Source organism: Balaenoptera physalus (genome assembly GCF_965194825.1).
Source record: "Balaenoptera physalus genome assembly, chromosome: 18".
Taxonomy (NCBI): Eukaryota; Metazoa; Chordata; class Mammalia; order Artiodactyla; family Balaenopteridae; genus Balaenoptera; species Balaenoptera physalus.
The window spans coordinates 707,098-728,749 of record NC_138899.1 but is presented as its reverse complement, the minus strand read 5'-3'; the positions used below and the strand labels follow the sequence as shown (position 1 = coordinate 728,749).

General features: G+C 50.2%; 1 protein-coding gene across 3 annotated transcripts; it reads right to left on the bottom strand.

Annotated features, from left to right (window-relative positions):
• Positions 1-1,708: 1,708 nt before the first annotated feature.
• On the bottom strand, positions 1,709-21,640 carry PCID2 (PCI domain containing 2). 3 transcript variants are annotated; one of them, XM_082435247.1, is made up of 14 exons: positions 21,203-21,640; positions 15,504-15,593; positions 13,639-13,712; positions 12,512-12,577; positions 11,422-11,463; positions 10,153-10,207; positions 7,265-7,368; positions 6,891-6,966; positions 6,209-6,350; positions 4,518-4,618; positions 3,478-3,551; positions 3,219-3,344; positions 2,377-2,500; positions 1,709-2,106 (listed from the first exon to the last, which is right to left on the bottom strand). In XM_082435247.1, the coding sequence occupies exons 1-14, from the start codon at positions 21,236-21,238 to the stop codon at positions 2,017-2,019; spliced, it is 1,200 nt and encodes a 399-aa protein (XP_082291373.1). In that variant the 5' UTR covers positions 21,239-21,640; the 3' UTR covers positions 1,709-2,016. The 3 variants fall into 3 exon arrangements, with proteins under 3 accessions (XP_082291373.1, XP_082291374.1, XP_082291375.1); XM_082435248.1 differs by lacking the exons at positions 11,422-11,463; positions 12,512-12,577 and having other exon boundaries at positions 21,203-21,345; XM_082435249.1 differs by lacking the exons at positions 10,153-10,207; positions 11,422-11,463; positions 12,512-12,577; positions 15,504-15,593; positions 21,203-21,640 and having other exon boundaries at positions 13,639-13,657.
• Between the last annotated feature and the right edge of the window lie 12 nt (positions 21,641-21,652).

Below are 21,652 nucleotides of genomic sequence, written 5' to 3'. Positions count from 1 at the left end.
GCAAAAATAAATATGTGAATCTGACACAAACTAACGGACAGGGCAGTGGAGGAACAGGAGTGGACTTTGAAGTCTTACTGAAGTGTGGCTGTGTTATCTTCAAACTGCCATAAGGCCATCAGGCCACTGCTCTGAATGGCTACCAAGGATTTAAAATCCAGCGGATGAGCGCTGCAACTTCTACATAAATAATTCTGTAAAGATACCTGCAATGTCGCTGATGGCATTAATTTGCCCTACAAATCTGGATTTGCTAGAGTAGAAACCCTACCTGGAAATTATGACAAACACACACAGCACAGGCAGAGGTAAGAATCTCCCTACAGCATTTATGGGCTCTATAAAAACAAGGACCACTGCAGAGAAAGATACAGGCCTGCAATGCAGCTGAGACGCAGAGGGCCATGCGAAAGGAAAACGGCTCTACTCACGTGTATAACTTAATAAATGGTTAGAAACCACACGAGGTAAGCACATCAAAACAATAAAACTCGAGAAAAGGGAACTTGATTAGATGGCCACACCCATTCACGCTGGGGTACAGACCGGCTGCTTCCTCATTTGGGGGCGGTGCGAACAACCACGCCAGGCCTGTGTTCACACAGGCCTCCAGACCAGTGGGAACGCAGGATGCTCGCGCCCAAGGTTCTGTTTCTTTCATTGCCAAGTACGACCTCGTGTTGTGGTTCACGGTCAGTCCCTGATTTTCGGTGTCACAATCAATCTACTGTTCAAGAAAATACCTGAAAGTGCTGAAAATGCCCAGCTTTCTACGCTATGAAATCCAGGCACGCTCCCAGAAGTCCAGTGCTCACCCCGCAGCGAGGACGCAGCTCTCGTCTGTGAGGCCGTGCCTGGCCCCGCGGAGCAGCGATGCCGTGACAGCAGTGCCCCGGGAAACACGGACTGTCTCCCCATGGCCGTCTGCGCCTCCCCCAGGCCACGCCCTCCTGCTCAGGGAACTGGTGGGGGGAGGCGGCTGGGGGCCTGACACCCACGGCAGGCCGTCCCCATGCCCAAATCTGGACGTGCCCAGGGCGGAGGGCACACTGTTGGCTCGAAGCCCAGCTCACAGGAGTGGATCCAGCTCAACCTCTTCCTTGGGGCCCTTGCTCTCGGAATGCGGCTCCATCCCACTGGAGAGGCCCACGTGGAGCCCGGCTGAGCGCCAGCCAGAGCCCCGGGCCGACGCCCTTCAGGGTGGGTCACTCGTGCAGCCCGGGAGAGCCCTGCAGGGGAGCCACGCGGAGCACACAGCACACTCCTGAGCCAAGCGGGACAGTCGGGCTGGCAGCCGGAGCAGCTGACGCGGGGGGCCAGATGGGAGGCCTCGGCGGGGTGTGTGTGTGTGTGTGTCCACGTCCCACAGTGGCTCTTCTCCGCGCAAAGGGCACAAGCAGCCTCCAGGCTTGGTGCCTCTGCAGTGATGAGTAACTATAGCCCATGACATTTCCTTCTTTAGTAAGTTTTGCACAGACAGAGGAAATACGCATACTCTGAAAAAACAGCTATGACACCTGGAAAATTTAAATCAAAGTAAATTCAGCTTGTAAAAAGAAGCACTAAGTTAACCCAGCATTTTGATCACACAAAATGTTCAAATGTAACATAAAAATAGACGTATCCCAGAAGATATGGTAAAGAATACGCCTTTTTGTATAAATTCAGATCGAATACGCCTTTTTGTATAAATTCAGATCGAATACACTTTTGTATAAATTCAGATCACCTTTTTTTATAGAAAGAGTTAAAAGATGCCTTCACGAACAACACTCATGAGAAGTAAACAGTAGCTGTCTCGGAGACCGTCCCCCTCGCGTGAGTGTCACCAGCACCCCAGGGCCAGCGGAGACAGCTGCGCTGAGAAGGGGATTCCAGGCCTTTGTGAGGTGCATATTCGTCAGCCGTGATGTCAGAGACACTGAGGTCTCAGCATCCCCAGGAAAAGACCCAAGAGGCTCCAGCTGCAGAAAAACCAGGATGGCGCGCTCCCTGTCCTCGGGGCCGGGGGCGGGGTCAGCACACCGTGGACAGCGGGGGGAACGGGTTCTGCTTGCTGACAACCAGCTTCTGGTGCTGGTGCGAGATGTAGCCTTTAATGTGACCCTGTGGGAGAAGAGCAGAGGCGGCGTATGTTTCTGGGCCTGGGTCTCGTCAAGCCCGTGGGGGTGAAGGACCTGGTGCTGTGGCACAAGTATCCCCCCCCCGTCACCGTGCAGTCAGCTCCCTGGGAGGACAACGAACGAACACGCGCAGGGGAGAACAGAGAAATACGTGCCGTGTGCATCCACCCCACCCGCACAGAGCCCTCTGGGAACAAGGAAGGCGTCAGAGCTCCCGGCGAAGACGGGGCCCAGGGGAGGCGCGGCCACACACCATGTAGATCAGGTTGGCCAGGATGCACTGGACCTCGGCAATGTCCACGTCCTCCACCTGCATGAACTTCAAGGCAACCAGGAACGCATCCAGAGACAGCTGGTGTGTCTTGAGTAACAGGTACCTGGAAGAGGGACAGAGCTCACGCTCATCAGGGACGGGATGTGAGGACGGAGACAGTAGGAGAAACATCTGCTGAGAAACCTCTGTTCAAGAGGAACAAAGCATCTCCCATCTGCCAGATACACTTGAAAAATAAGAGCTTTTCATTCTGATTTTCCAATTTTAAAAAGCCACTAGTACAAATATACTTTACATTTACTGAATATTTGCTTGAATCTCAGATGCACGTGTTCTCACATTTTAACATCCTTAAAATCGAGAAGCACCGTACGATGGACAGTGTCTCAGGTGTGATGAACTGGGGTCCTTGCTAATTTTGATATATTCCTCACAGCCAGAAAAAGTCTGACTTTGACTGAAGTTTAACTGAGAACCTGCTGGGACCAGGCCTCAGAGAAGAGTCAACTTCCAGAGTGACACGGAAGAAAAGAACAACCTCTGACAGACAGGGGTGGTGGGGAGGGTCAGTGGGTCACCAATAGAGGACACGGGCAACGGGTCCCACACTCCCAGCAAAATGGGAAACGCTTGGTTCTCAGGGCTGGCGCTAAAACGTCTGTTACAAGGTCTTCACCGCAACCCGAGTTATTCCTCCCGCAAGGGCGGGCAGACCTCCGCTCCCTCACCTGTGCAGCCGTGGCGCCAGGGCCCAGGGCAGTGCGTGGGCTGCGGAAGATGGATTTTATCCCACAGAATGAAAAAGAAAGGACTCTGCTTACACTTTCTTAAAAAGATTCCTGTAGGTGATAATCTTCAGCTTCTCGAGGATGAGGAAAATGCCGCACCGGATGAAGAAGGTCTCGTGCTTGGCCAGAGCCTCGTTCAGGAGGAGGAGGTTGCCTTCGCTGGGCGGTGGGACAGATGCACAGACACAGTCAGAACAACGTCCAGGACGAGAGTGTTCCCTCACAACATGAGGACGCCTGTGCTGATTTTATCTTCTAAGAGGTCTCAAATGGAAAAGGAAAAACACTCTACCTCACAGCTTTGGTCACCTCCGCAAACTGCATGAGATGGTACTTCCTCAGGAGCTCAATGGTTGGCATGTGACCCTAAGAGTAAATTTCCAGAATAAGAACCCTTTCACTTTTAACCAAATTGTCTTTGATAAAACTCTTATCAAGGAAATAAGTTTTAAAAACTTGCAACCTGCGTTTCTTAGGCTTTCTTCCTAAGTCGCTGAACAAGAACTGAAAGCATCCTAGTCTACTGGAAAAAAAAAAAAAAAAACAACGCTGCTCTGGAAATCAGAAAACCTAGCCAAAACATGGTTTTGTCATCAGTGACATCTGACCTTGACCTCGACCTTCTCATTACTGTCTCATAGGAGGCGGTGACACCTGAAGCAGTACTAGGCTACAAGTTAGGAATTCAGAAACAGCTTCCAGAAGAACCAGCTGAAAAATCTAAAACTGGTTGTTCCCGTGAAGTCGGGTTAGCAGTGGGGAGGGAGGTGTGACACAGTCTCTTTCCCACTACAAGTCGCCCTGAACTAGGTAAGTATGTGTGTGTTGTTTTGATAATTTTTAAAAATTTTTAAATGGGAGGAAAGGAAGCTCTATCTATTACTTTGAGAATGTTTTAGTCAAATAACTTGGTAGCTATTTGTCATTTCTTTACAAATATCAAAAATAATTTTCAGTGACCAAGTAAGATACCTACAGACAGGCTGGAATGACCTTTTTCTTTCTTGGTTAATCCATTTCTATAAATTTAGATTTTTTAGGGGAAACAAAAATAATATGCACTTATTTTACTTGTCTTATACATGTTAAGCTTTTGAGTTAGGGAACTTCAAGAGAAAGGAAACACAGGCAAGCCTTTCCAGAAGGATCTGGAAGTGCCGGTCACGGAAAGAGTAGTTCGGGTCACACCCAAGGCTCACTCCTCCTCAATTTTTGGGGTGTGCTCATGTGTAGCTCAGACTGTGACCCATCACACACCACTGGCTGCGCTGTAGAACATCTGCCCACTTCCTGTAGACAACAGGACCCGTGAGAGCTGGTGAGATCACTTACCAGGAGCATCTTCACAGGAAGTAGATAAATGAGGACCATCCTTTTGTTCTTCTGGCTCAAACGGTGGCAGTGCTCAAAAGCAAAGGACAGGTACTCCTCAGCTGCAGAGTCAGCCACAGACATGGTCACCACGGTCCCCACCCTGTGCCTGATGCTACCACCCACCCTTACATGAAGGCCCGAAAGGTTTCAGGAACTGCAAATATCTACCGTCAACGTTAACAAATAATTTCCTGCTGTGTCAGGTATTCAAAAATACCACTCAGTGCATATTCAGAGGAAAAGCACAGCAATACCTTCAGAGACTTCAGCTGAGAGTACAGGTGACCCCTGAACAAGGCAGTCTGAGCTGTGCGGGTCCACCTGTACACGGGTACTTGCAACGGTAAACACTATGTTACCACGTGGTCTGTGGCTGGCTGATCCGTGGATGTGGAGGAACCGTGGGCACAGGGCTGACTGTGAGTCACACGGGGCTTAACCCCCTTGTTGTTCAGGGGTAAACTGTAATTTAAAAGCTTCTCTTCTTGGACTTCCCCTGTGGTGCGGTGGTTAAGAATCCGCCTGCCAACGCAGGGGACAGGGGTTCGAGCCCTGGTCCAGGAAGATCTCACATGCCGTGGAGCAACTCAGCCTGTGCGCCACAACTACTGAGCCCGCGAGCCACAACTACTGAGCCTGCACTCTAGAGCCCGTGCTCCGCAACAAGAGAAGCCACCGCAATGAGAAGCCCGCACACCGCAGGGAAGAGTAGCCCCCTCTCGCTGCAGCTAGAGAAAGCCTGCGCACAGCAACGAAGAGCCAACATGGCCAAAAAATAAATAAATAAATAAATTTATTTTAAAAAAGTAAGAAATAAAAGCTTCTCTTCTTATGCTTGATATTTAAAGGAAAAAAAAAAGATGGGGGAACTAACCAAGAAAAGCCCTCTTTCGAAAGCTGTAGATGTATTGAAAATTTTGTGAAAGAAAATGAAAAGTTGGTCTACACAACCCTACAGAGTAAAAAAACAGCTCTTATTATGAGAGCGCTGTTATTTTTGTTATTGGAGCATCCATGGCCGTTGACACATGGAGAGGAGGTGCTCCTTACGTCTGGTGTGTTGCCTGAAGTCACATGCCTTCGCGTGCAAATAACTGTCGGAGAAGTGAGTTTAGAAAGTCTGGTCTGAGGACAAGAGAAGAATCATAACGGACCACCACATGCCAGCTACTCGAAAAGTTCAGAAACAAAAAACGTGGCTTCCCGTTCTCGAGAAAGCTAATGACACAAGCCACATAACGTGATTTCATGAAAGCGCAGCTCTGACGCGGCACCGATCCGCCACACACGGCCACAAGCGCCGAAGATGGCACCAGCGCAAAGCTCGTCCACCGCGGCTGGAGCTGAGCTACGCGCTGCCCGATCTCCACGTCCTGGGCCAACGGGACCAGCAGAGGCCATGGGGAAACACCAACTGTAGCCTGCGCCGGAACACCGGTGCCCAGAAAAGGACATGCTGGCGCCCGTCTCAGAGGCCTGGCGCGGAGAGAGGAACTTCCCGTGGGACTTTCCCTCGTGGAACCAACGTAGTGTCAAAAATAAACAGAGCCTGGACGCAGCCAACACCCGCGGTCCACCGTCAGCAGTAACAGGAGGCAGCGACCATGTGCCCTGAACCCAGCCCCAGCTGCTCAGAAGCAGTGACACACCTTGCTTGAAGTCGCTGTCGAACATGGCCTTCCGCCCCACGTAGTACCTGTACGTCACCCGCTGGGCGGTGCTGTAGTCGTCCTTCAGGTTGGAGCTGTCGATGGCTCTGATGAGCGGTTTACACAAGTGGAGCTTGTTGATCTGTAACGAGCAACCGTCTACCCTGAACAGCGTTGTAAGTAAGTAGGCAGGACAGACGTAAGCTCCTGGTTACGAAGTGCACGCCTCCTTGCGGTGGGATTCCCGTCATCAGAACCGACGGCTGGATGCTAACCTCGCACCACAGCCGCCCGGCCTGACCACGCCCACCGCGGAGGGCGCCCCCGCACGGGGTCGGACCCCGCGCCCCGCGCCCCACGCCCGCGCCCCTCGCCTGGCCGTCCCCGCACCGACACCGGCGTGAGGCGCTGTCACCTCCCTTCCCCTGGAGCCGAGCGCGCGCCTCGCCGGGCGGAGGCTAAAGAGGACCACGGGCGTGAAGCGCTGACAGCAGCCGTCGCGCCGGGCAGCCCCTGGGCGCACGCCAGCTCCCAGGATTATGTGCGCAGCCGGGGGGGGGGGCGTGGGGGGGCCGCTTCCCGGCCGTGCCCGGGAGGCCGGCGGACACTGAACAGAAGGGCTGTCTGCGAAGACAGGCGGAAAGCAGACCCAACAGAGATGCAGCGCTGTGACAGCATTTACCTTAAAATAGATCTTGAATAACTGATTCACCAGAAACAGCATGCCCCACTTCTTGGAGTCCTCTATGCCCGCACGGCTACGGGGAGAACGGTTATGTTACAGCTGCCCAGGAAGTAAAGATGTCACGGGTCAACGCAAAATCAGCTTCCGCAACAAATTAGCGTCTTAAGATAGAGCCCCACGGCTCGAGTCATGTGCACGGAAGACTACGACGCCACGAAAGAAGACGTCTTTAGAAGTGCTAAATGTGTGCGGAAGCATAAGAGGTGGTTCTTTTCTCTTATTTCCTTATGAGACAATGGACTATGTGAAGCAAAAGCTAACAGCAGTCGTGGGGCTAAGGCCAGCGCCGGGTGGGGTGGCGGGGCGCTCACGTGTCGCTGGCGCAGACGCGGAAGCAGCTCATCAGCAGCTCGGCCGCCTTCTCCAGCATGTCCCCAACTTTGCTCTTTCCTTTCTTTACCAGCTGCTGATCTGCCTGATAGAAGATAAAAACCTTTACTTTTCATCTCCTCTAGACGCCTCGATTAAACAGAAGATCACGGCACAGCTAGAAGCAAAAACGTACAGCTGAGGGTCGTCCCCAAAGGTTCTGGCGAGACCATCTAGCCTGTGCTACTACGTTTTCCAAAACGGGGGCGTCTACAGCGTGTTCCAGCTCTTCCACAAATCAAACTGCTCTTCAACCAGTTCAAGCCCGTAAGTCGGTCACGGACTCCTTGAGCCTGTGCCATGCGCTAACTAGCCTTTTCTTACTTGGCCGCGAAGCCCCATCTCCCACGCGCGACGTTTGCACGGTGCAGAGGACGGCAAGGGACGGGACTGGCGCCTGCCTGGCGGCCCCAACCGAACTCGAGGCCACTGTGTCCTGAACCCCGCGCACCCGCGTCCTCCCATCAACCAAACAATACAGCTAACTTCACTTTAGAGGGTCAGTGAGGATGCAGTAAATATTAACATCAGTAAGTCTTAGTCCTTGAATACATGTATTTTTAGTGTTCTTTGTGATGAAGCGGGAAGTCCACCTACAGCACGTCTGTTTTTAAGGAAAAGCACTGGGGCCACTGTCGAGGCCGCAAGCTGGACCGTGGAACAAACAACCTCAAAGCCTGGCCAGCCAGCGTGGGCCACTGGCCAGCGCGGGGCTCTGGAAAGTGAATGAAGCAAGCCTGTCACTCCCAGGCAAACACTAACCATTATCTGCTGCCGATGACATCTGCACTTTCAAGACAAACTTAGAACTTTGGAAAACTTGTATTGACCACCAAGAGCCTAGCGGCTTTCCATTGCTTCACGACTTCTCTGATGAGGTCACTGGAGATATTAACAAATGTAGAGTTTTCCTGGTTTTTGTTTTTTCACGTAATGAAATATGTCAACATTTGGAACATCTGGGTAACTCAGTGAACCAAAATTCTCCAAATGATCAATGTACAACATTACAAAATCCTACAGGGGTAAAAGATCCATTCACCGTGCAGGACACACCAGTGGGTTTGGATGTAACGGGAAACGGTCACTGCTAAGCTTCAAGAGGCCACATTGTAACGAACCTTAAAAACTACTCTTGGGCTTCCCTGGTCGCGCAGTGGTTGAGAATCTGCCTGCCAATGCAGGGGACACAGGTTTGAGCCCTGGTCTGGGAGGATCTCACATGCCGCGGAGCAACTGGGCCCGTGAGCCACAACTACTGAGCCTGCGCGTCTGGAGCCTGTGCTCCGCAACAGGAGAGGCCGCGACAGTGAGAGGCCCGCGCACCGCGATGAAGAGTGGCTCCCGCTTGCCGCAACTAGAGAAAGCCCTCGCACAGAAACCTAGACCCAACACAGCCATAAATAAATATATTAATTAATTTAAGAAAACAAAAAACAAAAAACTACTCTTGTAGTTTTAAAAGGTGTAGCTCAGAGAAGGGCATCTACGATCACCTGAAAAGGCTACGAGAACAGTCCTCCCACTTCCATGTACATCTACGTGAGGCCACACTTCATATATTCAACCAAAACAAGGTACTGCAAAGAGTGAATTCAGAAGCAGACATAAGAACCCGAGCGGCTTCTGTTGAGCCATACGTTAAAGAGATCAAAATGGAAAAAAATGCCACTTTTTAGTACATTTTGTTCACTTTGAAAATAGTTTTTTTTTAATTTAGAAAGTCAATTATGTTACCGCATAAAAGGTTTATTATTTCAGGTGGACAATATTAAAAATTTTCCCAGTTAAAATTTCCAATACAGTAAGTATTGATATAACCCATACGAACAGAAGCTTCTGGGGGTCCTCAATAATTTCTATCTAAGTTATTATGTTTTTCAGTTCTAAGATTTCCATTTGGTGCTGCTTTATATCTTGCATGTCTTCGCTGAGATGTCTCCACCTGCTTCAAGCGCGTTCGCACCTGCTCCCAGGGTTTTATGGCGGCGGGGGTGGAATCCCCATCCCATCCTCAGTGTCCGGTGCTTGCTGACTATCTCCCCCATTCAGAGTCTCAAAGGCCAAGAGTCCCGATTCCTGGTATGGCAAGGGACTCTCGATTATATCCTGGATGCCCGGGATGTCATAAGCCTGTGGCTCTTCTTGTTGCAGCCAGGCCTGCGCTCACACCACGCCACCCACTGCTGACAGGGCTGGGCCTGCAGGCCCGGGCGGAAGCAGCTGGGATGCTCCCCGCCCCAGAGGTGGGGTGGAGGGGAGGGAGCCGCGTCGTCTCTGCCTGTCAGTGTCCCGGGGTTCCAGGCTTCGCCAGACCGAACCGACGCCCAGGAGACGAGAAGGAAACAAACGCAGGGAACTCGCTGCTCTGCCCCTTCTTCTCTCCACCTCTCAGAGCCACGCTGGCCTTAAAACTCCCAGCAGGAGGGAGAGAAACACGCGCCTACCGTGTCTTGTCCAGAACCAGAAGTTATCAATAGTTTTTAAAACTGTAAAGGGGTGTCAGGACCAAAAAGTTAAGAACTGCTGCTCCCAAAATGGCTTATGCTGGCCCCAAGGGGAAATCGACTGATAAAATCCTCCTCGTTCCGGAGAACCCTCAGCACTCCCTGAATCTACGCCAGGCAGAGGGGACGAGGCGCATCTCCGCAGCTGACGAGAGCGCGGTCCCTCATGCGTGAGCCCAGCCACCCCCGTGCCCTCGCTCTCCACGCCGGATTCACCCGACCCCACGTGTCCCTCAAAACTTGTGGAAAGAATGACATGAAATTAAGCAACAGACAGATAACGAGTTTGGGTTTAAAACAACAGTGACAGAAACTGAACTTACATTATTGGCAAATATTCGAAGGTCAAGTGCCACTGCATACATGACAGGCAGAGCCCTACGGGGCAAAAACAAGTACATTTGAAGAAGCTCTGAGGTCAGAGGTTCCATTACCAGAGGTGGGGACGCCAGGGCTACCATCCAGAACGGGGGTCACCAGCCCACGCCCGGGGGCTGCTATGCTTTCCCTCCCCCTCCTCCCAGGCAGGCGGCGGCCCCTCCCCATCTGCACGGAGACGCGGGAAGTCGACGGGCTCAGCCCCGGCCGCACCCTCCCCCTACGCTGGGACAGGAAGTCTCCCTCCCCTCAGCCCCTACCACCAGCCAACAGCTCCACTAAAACAAGACGTGGTTCACAACGATCTCCTAACAGGGCCCGAGGTATGTAACAGACCAATGCCATAAAACGACTTTTCAAAATCTAGCTGGCAGTGTTAATTTTATGTGTAAGAGAGATCTTCACTTAAAAAGGGTTTTTTTTTTTTTTTTTTTAGTAAAAGGTATTTGCAAGCCTTCAGTTATTTTAGTATAAACAAAATTTCAGTATTTACCAAGATTTTTAATAAATCATAAAATAGTTTACCAAGGAATTTAAAATAACCCAGTTATCATGTATTCTATCATCCCAAATGAACTGTAATTGATCTACATCTTTTATCCAAGTTTAAAACCAAAAGTAAGTTCAAAATTGACAATTAAAGGGAAAAAATAATATTTAATAAATATTTGGGGGCATGGAATGGCTGAAATACTTCATATTTACAGAAAAACACTGCAAATAATCTGGCTCACCTGCCATTTAAGTTTACACTGACTATTAAAACTCCATTATCTGTGTTGATATTATCACGTCAACACACAATATTACATACCAACACAGAAAACACAATTAAAACTTCTGCTTTTAAAAAAGAAAAAAGTGGGGTTTCCCTGGTGGCGCAGTGGTTGAGAATCTGCCTGCCAATGCAGGGGACACGGGTTCGAGCCCTGGTCTGGGAAGATCCCACATGCCGCGGAGCAGCTGGGCCCGTGAGCCACAACTACTGAGCCTGTGCGTCTGGAGCCTGTGCTCCGCAACGGGAGAGGCTGCAACAGTGAGAGGCCCATGCACCGCGATGAAGAGTGGCCCCTGCTTGCCGCAACTAGAGAAAGCCCTCGCACAGAAACGAAGACCCAACACAGCCAAAAAAATAAATATATAAAATTTAAAAAAAAATAAAAGAAAAGAAAAAAGTCATTTGCTAATTTCCAGCTGTTTCTGTTTGTACTTACCAGTTTTCTTCTTTGTGGGCCTGAAACGCCCGTAGGAATGATGTAGTATATTAAGGAAGGTCCGACATAAAAAGTTCAAGTCATGCTACAACTGAAAGACTAAAGAACAACGAGAGTTCTAAATTGTAAGGGCTATAGCTCACCACTTAAAAGATTATGTATAACAGCAGCAGGTTCTTGAAGGGAAAAAATACATAAGCCCACATTACAAACGCCTGAGTATCATTAGGTATAAGTAAATACATTTATTTCATACATACTTTCCCCAAAGTAAGAAAAAGACTGTTATAAGATTTTTAAAAGTGGCAATTTCACACATTTTATTTGGTTTCTCTGAGCCCAGATGATCACAACTTATATATAAAATGTGCTTTAGAATCTGTAGTGTCAAGTTTATTTCATTGATTACAGAATTCCTGCATTCAAAGGAGACTTGGCTGGTCAGTAACCAATTCTCTTCTGTGTATATTAAGCAAGATGGTTAAAAAATTGGCAACTAAAGGGAATTCCCTGGCGGTCCAGTGGTTAGGACTCGGCACCTTCACTGCCGGGTTCCACAAGCTGTGCGGCTTGGCCAAAAAAAAAAAAAGGCAACTAAAGTCTGGAGATACATATAAACAATACTAGAATACCCACTGACCAGGGCCTTAGCCATAAGATATCACTTAAATGATTTAAATCAGAATTGGCTTGATTAAGGCCCTCAGTGACCACAATTCAATGATGCTGTGTGTGGTGTCCACTCTTCCATCTGTGCCCGGATCTGCAAGTTCTTCTATTTCTCCAAGGGGACTAACCCATCCCTGTAACTATACTGAATGTTGGAAAGACAACAAAATATTATTCTTCCCAATAGAATTAAATAAAATCCTTACTCATAACCAGTGTTCTTCCCTACCATGCAGGTGACTGGACACCAGTCGGAAGGCCATGCGAAATCTAAGCACCTGAGCGGAAGAGCTGAATGAGCGTCCCCTGCTTTCTAACTAAAGGTGTGACTGAAACCGGCCTGATGTTTCAAGATCTCAGCCCCCAAGTAACCCGCTGTATCTGTCAGACACTGAACAGTAACGCACACGACAAAAGATATTGGACAATGACGGTCTGGCACTTGTACGCCTCTATGAAGTCGTGGTTCCCCGCCGCGTACGTGCACCTGGAAAGGAAGCGGTGGACACTGAGGACGGCGGGGCAGAAAGTGCGCGTCCTCGCTGAGAACCGGCACGAACCCCGCGGACCGCACTGCTCACTCCCAGCACTAACGCCCTGCTCGCAACCGACCCAGCAGATTACAAGGAGGCTCACAAGAGACCACAGGGTACAAGAGGAAATCCCACGCTACATGCTGGGCCTGTTCTTTCAAGTCCCAGAAGGAGAAGCCCAGCTGCAGAGGTTCCACTAACAACACGCAAATGGCCCTTCTCGGGCATCAATGGGCAAGGACACTCTACCCAGACGCCCGGCTGGCATTGTCACTCTCAGTCAGTCCGTCCCCAAATCTGGCGCCTCATCCATGCTGCACAGAGCTAGGAAGTTGCTACAAGAAACACAGCAGCACTCCAACTTTTCCAGAGATCTCAGGGGCCCCGCAGGTCTGCCCCGCCCTGCCCCCGCACCCCGGCCCGCTCAAGACGCCGGAGAAGAGGGCAGGCACGAGGACAACCAAATACCACACACTTTAAGACCTAGAGCTTGCCTGAATCGAGGCTTTAGAGGTGAAAACGGCAGACATGACATGTGAATAAAAAGCAGAATTTCATCTGCTCTGCTCTGCTCCAGTTTCTTTCCCAGTAAGGCCAAGAGGTTAAAAACCGGGCGTTTCCATGAAAAACGCAAGTCGATAGTGGGCGCCACATCCTACTGCACAAAAGACCACTACACAGCCAGTAGGATGAATATCAAATGCTTTTTAGAGCATTACACAGAAGACACACACACATCCATGATTACCATTTCATGTTAACTTTTGAAAACATACGTGGTCCCTGAATAAAAAATTTATTAAAATTCTAAAGTATTTCATTTTATTTTTTTTTAAGTATTTTGAACTTCACAAGATTTTCATAGGTGTTACCAAAGTGAAATTACAAACACACTTTTCTACTTTTTCAAAGGAAATTTTTCACTGCTTCAAGCATAAAATGATGGTAAATAAAACCCCTAGTCAGTTCAGCAATTTTCAGATTTGCTTGTTTTTCTTCCTCACTCATGGATTACCTTAAATGAGCTGCAAACATTTCGTCATAAGGGGGTTCCAAAACTTGTTGACACTTCTCTTCTGGAGAGGCCATCTAAATGATCGTAAGAAAAATGGTAAAAATAAAATTAACTGGGACAGAAAGAATGCAACATGTAGGAAGAGATTCAGACAAACCTTTGTTTCAAAAGAATTTACACTTAACAGTTGATAGTAACTCTTCACACTTTAGCAGTTCAAAAAAAAAGGTTCATTTCTTCCACACATATTTATCAAGCACGACCTACGTACAGGGCAGGAGATGAACACAATTCGCTTTGTCTACCACAGGCCAGGAAATACTCTAGGCATGTTCATATACATCTTAATCTATTTATTAAGCAGCTACCATGTGCCTCGTGTGAGGTCGAAGGAGCTGGAGACAATGCCTGGGGGAAGGGGGGTCGGGGGGTCAGGAATCGCTCGTGCTCACTTCCTGCTGACAGGACTGCCCACTCAGGGTCCTGAGAGACAGCAGACATTCACCTCGAACTCGCCCCCGCCTCTCAGTGGCCAAATTCTGGATAACACGAGCATCACAGTGGATTATGCAGTGTGCTGAATTTAAAAGAAAGGGACTCAGTGAACCCACACGGATACGGCTCTATAATGAGACGGGGAGGACGGCAGCGTGGGAAGGATCACCACCTCACAGCCCCTGACGAAACAACCAGGCAGACAACGGGCCCAGCGAGGCAGCTGTCACATGGAAGCACGTGGAGTTCTGGAGCGAAGGGATCAGTCTTAGGTCACAAACGGGCGAGCAGACGTGTACCAGGGACAACCTGCCAGCAAGCTGAACCCGAGTCCCATCAGGACTCCGAGCACTTTCTTTTTTTTAAATTTAATTTAATTAATTTATTTTTGGCTGCGTTGGGTCTTCGTTGCTGCGCGTGGGCTTTCTCTAGTTGCGGCGAGCGGGGGCTACTCTTTGTTGTGGTGTGTGGGCTTCTCATTGCAGTGGCTTCTCTTGCTGCGGAGCACGGGCTCTAGGCATGTGGGCTTCAGGAGCTATGGCACGTGGGCTCAGTAGTTGTGGCTCGCGGGCTCTAGAGCGCAGACTCAGGAGTTGTGGCACACGGGCTTCACTGCTCCGCAGCATGTGGGATCTTCCCGGACCAGGGCTGGAACCTGTGTCCCCTGCATTGGCAGGCGGATTCTTAACCACTGCGCCACAAGGGAAGCCCAGGGCACTTTCTTTCGAAAGAAAAATTTAGGTCCCTGATAGGGCACTCCAACATTGTAACGGCTATCAACGAGGAAATGGGTGTTACAAAATATCAACAATATCTTCCACAGAAGCTATTGCTTGGAGAGCATTTATCATCTGAATCAGGAATGCTTATATTTTAGAGCAGGGGCTGGCAGATGCTCACATAAACGGCCAGCCAGGAAATGCTGCAGGCTCTGCAGGGCCCACGTGCCTCTGCGGCAGCCAGCGCGGAACGCAGGCGGCTGTGCTCCAACAAAACCTCCCTGGCAGCAACAGGACACGGCTTTGGGCTCCAGGGACAGCCAGGCCTGGGCGGAGCCCGAGCCCCACTGCCTGTCCGCTGGATGACCTTGGATGACCTGGCCCCGCTACTGCACTTCTCTGAACCCCAGAGAGCCGTGTGGGAATTAAATGCAGGAAAACGAGCACAGATCTCAGCACGGACTCTGAGACACGGTGCTCAACTAATGCTCCATAAATGAACTGGAATTAGACAAACTGTGAAGGAACTTGGCAATCTTCAAACAAGAGTGGCAACATCGGTTTCCTTCCTACTCAAAGTCTAGACTTTTCTCAGGAAGGTGGGGACCCTGTAACCCTCTGAGACACCTGGGCGTGCGGCGCCACACCTACCTGAAGCCGTGGGTTGGCAACGTGCGGGTGCTTGAAAGACACCAGCTCTGCAAGGGATGACCCGTCTCCGGTGCCGACTGCTTCACAGACCTGACGCGTTTGGAGAGAGAAGAGCCAAGTGGGGAATAAAGCGCTCTGTCCTAGTGGGGCCTCGACAGCACACTGCACACCCCTAAGCCTTCCCTGCTTTGAAAGGAGTCAAAATATAACGGTCAGTGCTCTCCTTGGCCAGCAAATAATCACCGCATTTGAAAATGAGACCTCCTGGAGGCAAGCAGGTGACTTACCGTTAAAAACAATGAAAAAGCAGAAAAAGCCAGCGGTTTATTGTTTGCTTATTAATGAAGGTGAATGATTCAATTTTACTCAGTCATACTAACAAGCATTTGAAAATCCGCTTATACAGCTTATGCAGAAGAAAAAAGAGCTTGAAAATCACATATGTCCAAAATTCAAAGCACTTCCACTCAGCCTAAATTTAAAATAAAAATGGGAAGGCAATGACCAAATAAATGTCACAGTCACACAATAGGACGCCTGAGTGTTGTGAAAGAGAATCAAATAGATCTACGTGTAATAACATGGAAAAGTGTCCACAACATACTTACTGTTAATTCCAAAAAAATTAGTTGCAGAAAAACTGTACAACTTGATCTTGGAGAAAAAGAAAAACTAAGTATCGATATGACGTGTAAGCACAGGAAGAAATGTGGGGCCCCAGGCCGCACCAGCTGACCCCTGGCCAGTGGAGTGGGAGCCGGTGTGGCCGAGGAGAATTTTATTTTATATATTTCTATACTGGAGGCCTGCGTTACAGCAGAAATTTTGTAAATAGAAAACCAAATGATATTTTAAACTTATATTTATCAAAAAATGACATAAAAATCCTAACCGTATAAGTGAAGACAAAGCCAAGCATAAAGCTGCACGTACTACAGCATCATTTATCCACAGAAAATTAGGTACGGAAAGTATATGCAGGGGCGACGTGAGAGGACACACGAATGCACACCCACGAGAGGTGCTCACATCACCGCCCACCAGCAGGGTTAACACTGAAAGGCCGACCGCCCTGAGCGCTGCTGAGAACACAAAGCGCCTGGAACCCCAGCCACCGCTGGCGGGAGGGCGAAGGGGTGCAGCTGCCTGGGGAAACGGTGAGGCACGCGACCCTCCCACCCGGTGACCCGACGGCCAGGAGGAACGGAGGCCCATGCTGCCTGGCCACCTCCAGGACCCAGCTCCTCGTCTGCTGCACACGCAGCATCGACTGGGAAAGTTTCACCACCGTCTCTAAGGCATTTCACAGAATAAAGAATTTGCCACTTGACTATTCAACAAACTACATATGCGCTTATATTTGGAGCCAGCAATCCCACTTCTGGGGATTTACCTTACAACAAGAAACAAGATATTCGTGCAGGCTTACTTGCTGATGTATTATAATGAGTAATCACAAAATACACAAAATCAGCGCCCCTGCCTCCGAGAAGCTGATAAAGCCCACGACATTCCCGTCACAGGGGGTGTGACGGAAAACAGAAGGCTGGCGACAGACTATGGGCAAGTCTTAAAGAACTGATGCACTGCTCGGCAGACACTAGAATCACAGGCAGGCCAGTCACCCGCTCTGGTCACCGTTAATGTGTCACGCCCCAGAACCTTTGGCCCTTTCACTTAACACCCGCACTGGACCCTGCGGCCGGACCCCAGGTCAGCCTGTTGAGCAGCACCTGTGGGCCTGGACCAGGGACTGCAGACCTCACCAAGTGAAGCTGACTAGCTCTGGGCGCTCCCAGGAGGAAATCCTCTTCCCGGGATGCTGCTGGTCACCTTGCATTCTCCAGGTTCCGAGCTGGTCCACAGGGGGATCATCTACTCGTGAACTCATAATCCTTTAAAAATATGTTTTCTAGCTCCAGCCACTGAAAAGGCAGAGAATTAATGACTCCCCAGTAGCAATGGGCACACCTAGCACTCAGGTTTGTTTTCTAAATTCTATTCCCCACTAAGAGGAACCAGAGCTCCCTGGGGAAAGTGCAAATCCAGCACTGGGACAGGGAAAGAACTAGGTGAGCCTGGAGTATATATTATTGTGCCAGAAAGCAAGGCAAGGCTCAAAGAAGGACAGAGGCATGTCAAAAAGCCACAGAATGGGGACATATGTATAACGGATTCACTTTGTTATAAAGCAGAAACTAACCCACAATTGTAAAGCAATTATACTCCAATAAAGATGTTAAAAAAAAAAAAAAAAGCCACAGAAACCAGTTTGAATGGACTCCCAGTGGTCAAATCTGGGACAATTCGAGCTTCAAAAAGAATAATAACATTCCCACTACTGGTACTGGATTATAACTAGGCATTAAAAGTAATCTATAATGATGCTTTCAAAAAGAGGGGCATAGAGGAAAGCATTGTTTAACTGCTGAAACACTAGCTAGTAAATGTAGAAAGAACGATAGGCAATCACCACTTGGCAACCACTAACGTAATAACGGACTTGGGAAAACCATTTTGTGGGAGGGTGTAGGGAACAGGACGCTCAGTGGTTTTCAGGGTCCGTCCAACAGCCCACAGGTTAATCGCAATGCGGAAAGGTACCTCAACGGCGGAGTCATCTGATGGGCAGATGCCTCCTTAACCAAGTGGTCCCGTCAGCATCCCCAGCGCTGGGAGAGGCCACGGGAAATCCACACGATCCGACTGAAGCCGGATCTAATCATCAGGAACAGCCAGATACAGGCAGCTGGTGAGGCATTTACAAGTCCCTGGGCCTGGACACGTAAGAAAGGTTAAATGTCATTTAAGCCCCCTTCCCCAAAAGGCAAGAGGACTCTTCTAGAAGACTAAAGGGCAAAGCACCCCAATGCCATGTGATCTGACTGGATCCTGGGTTTCAAAAAAGAGGTTCCAAAGAAGATTGGGGGTGGGGGCGTGTGGATTAAACTACGGATTCTACACTGGAAAATGCTGATGTTCAGTTTCTCGGATGCACCAAAGGCGCAGCAGTTGCACAGTGGACGGCCTGGGTCTCAGGCGCACGCTCAGGAAGGTGAAGGCCACGGGATCACCGGGAAGAAGCGCGTGGGCCCAGAGGGAAGGATGAGCGAGCACAGTGGGTACACGCCCGGGTGAGGGGTACACACCTCTCCATTCTATTCTTTCAACTTTCCTGTAGGTTTGAAATTTTTCAGGAAAAAAAAGTTGGAGGAAAAAAATTTTAATGTAGACACAGCTTTTAAAAAGTAACCTGCCGTGTGAAATAAGAGTTTGTGTAATGGACAAAAGAATGAAATAAAAGACACCAAAAAAAATAATACCAGCCCTCAGAGAGATACTAGAAGTGATGGAGAGATCCACCTCGGGGAGAAGCATGCAAACTGATCTTTTTCTAAGGAGAACAACAAATCTTTAAAGTAAAATATATGGGGAAATGTAAGGTAAATTAATTCAAAAAGAAACTAAATGGAATGCCTGCTGAAACTCGAGTGCTGAGCAGAAAGGGGGTGTCGCCGCGGGCCGGCTATTCAGAGGCAGCCCTCCTGGGCCCTCGTGCTGGGGGTCCCACACTACAAGACTCTGACCACTGGCTCTTTCACTAGGGCCGTTACTCAGGGCTGTTCATGTGACGAGTTACCTTGAGAAACGAGATAATGTCTCCCCCATCCCAACCCTAGACAAAAACCAGACTTGCTTACTGCCTGCTACAGGACAGGTAGATTCCCCAGGTTCTGTCTCTCTCAGGTACATGTGCAGCCGCCCTTCTGGGCCCGTCACATCGCCTGTGGGACTTCGGGCCCAGGGAACCACACCAGCACGTGATGCTGTGCCGCTTGCCACACAGAGTAATAAGGTCCCTGGTCTCTGACCCAGGAATCGCACGTGTTCTGCCAGCATCCAAGAAACTAACAAGAGACCTCATGGGCTACTGAGGGTAAAATCAAATCCCAGACCCAACAGCTAATGGAAGTTATCACAGAGACCACGGGAAATGAACGACATACGACTTGTCCACAGGTGGTTGCTGGCCGAGGATGTTGCAAAGGTGAGAAATAAGTCCAAGCTGACAGAGTCACTGAGATTCAAGCAACAGTAAACTTCGGAAGCTGAGGAATAGGCAGGTTCTGACTCGGACAGGAAGTGGCTGAAGCTTGGGCTAACAGAGGTAGTGAGCTTGGTGTCACAGCGTGGACTCTGGGGCCAGGACTCCCAGTCTGAATGTGCCACTTACTAGCCCAGTGACCTTGGAAAGTCACTTAACATCCTCTGTAAAATGGGGCTTTTGCAATGGACCAACCTCCTAGGGAAACAGTGGCGATGACGCGCTGCCGGGTACCATGGCGCCTGGCTCTCGGTAAGCCTTCGCCAAGCACTCATCGTGCCTGGTCTTCTCACAGCCACCCCGCTGTCCCGTGGGGTGGAACAGAGAAGACAGACAATTACAGGAGATTCTCAGAGAGCTCCTCTGGGAAGGCAGGGAACAGGACCGAGCGGTAGTCTGGAGAAACAGAGGCACAGGAAACGGAGACACAGGCCAGCACGAGTTCTAGCCCACTGCTCACTAGAACGTGGAGGTCCGAGCACTGGTACATCACTCGGCCTCACGCCCCTCCACCTGCCTGCATCTATCCAGTCCACACACTGTGCTGCACACCGCGTGGCTCAGACACTGTTCAAGGCACACACAGTGCCCCTCCCCCCAAACCCTGGGGTTAGGTGTGGGCCAGAAAACTGTAAGAGATTTAAAAATATACAAAAGATACAAATATACAGAAAATAAAAGTTATAAAAAAGCATGAAATTCTGGAGAGACTCTATATTCACATTGGTTCTCAAATGTCTACGTACTTGTTCAACTTTAAATAAAAACTGATATTGAAAAATGTTAACTCTGCAAAGGTAAGGCCAAGGTGGACTTTTCCTTAAAGAAAAGGTCTTAAGCCTCATTCAGAAGACTGCAAACGAATGTATATTTGTAAGCTTTAAGTTAAGATTAAAGCATGTATCTGTTTTTTCATGATTCCCGTTTTAACCAACTTTCTCAACTAACCAAACAACTAATGGTTCCAATCTTGTTACACTATATTCAACTGACAACTAGATATCTTGGCCTGGTTGTCAACAGACACCTCCAACTCGACACGTCCAAGACTACATTTGTTTTTCCCTCCAAATCTGTCCTGCTCATCTGTTGCCCAACTAGAAACCTGGGAATCATTCTTGACTCCTCCCCGTCCCCCAACGGCACATCCTTATTCACCAAGCCCTGGTAAAGTATCCTTCAGATATTCTAAAAAGCCCACTCCCCGTTTTCCTCATCCCTATTACCACGGTTCTAGTTCTGCGAATTAGCACAGCTCAGAGGAAAGACTACAAGCTTTGAATCCATAATTACCTATGTTTGCGCTGTGCTGCTGCGTTCACAGGCTGTATGGACAAAACCCTGAGAGACACACTTCCCAAAGGATGTAAGCAGCGGATCGCTAACACAGACCGGCTCGCAGCCGGACCACTTGCTCTGTCCCCCCGTTACTTCCACCACTTTGTCCCCCCTCCCCACACGCCCCTAAACTGAGAGCGCGGCCAGGGGCTCCAGCGCAGCCGGTGGACAGACTCGCCCGGGCTCCCGCTCCGGCCCGCAGGCCAAGACAGCGGGAGGACAGCTGGCAGGCGGCCCGCTGGCCGAGGAAAGTTACCTGCTGCAGGTACTGGTTGATGGTGATGTGCGCCATGGCCGCTCCCGCCGCCGCCCCGCGGAGCTGCGCGCCCCGTCGCCGCCGTCGCGTCACTTCCGGGCCGCGGTCCGGTCCCGGCCCCGCGCCGCCGGCCCCGCCTTCCGCGCACGTTGGTTCCGGAGGCAGCGTGTGCGCGGGAGTGCGAGCCCCGGGTCGGCATGGCGGCGCGCCCGGGCTGAGGAAGGTCGGGGGCTGCGCTGCGACTCCCTGCCCCCCACACGAGGCCGCCTCGTCGGCGCCCCGGTGCCCGGGCCTGCCGGGCCCTCGGCTGTTGCGGGTTCCACACGGACCGCGGCGGACGCGGACTGCGGCGCCCGCGAGCTCGGGGCTGGGTCGGGTCGGGGTCTGGCGCGCTCCCGAGGCCTGCGGCGCCGGGTCTGGTCGGGCCGGGTCGGGCGGCGGTTGTGCCGG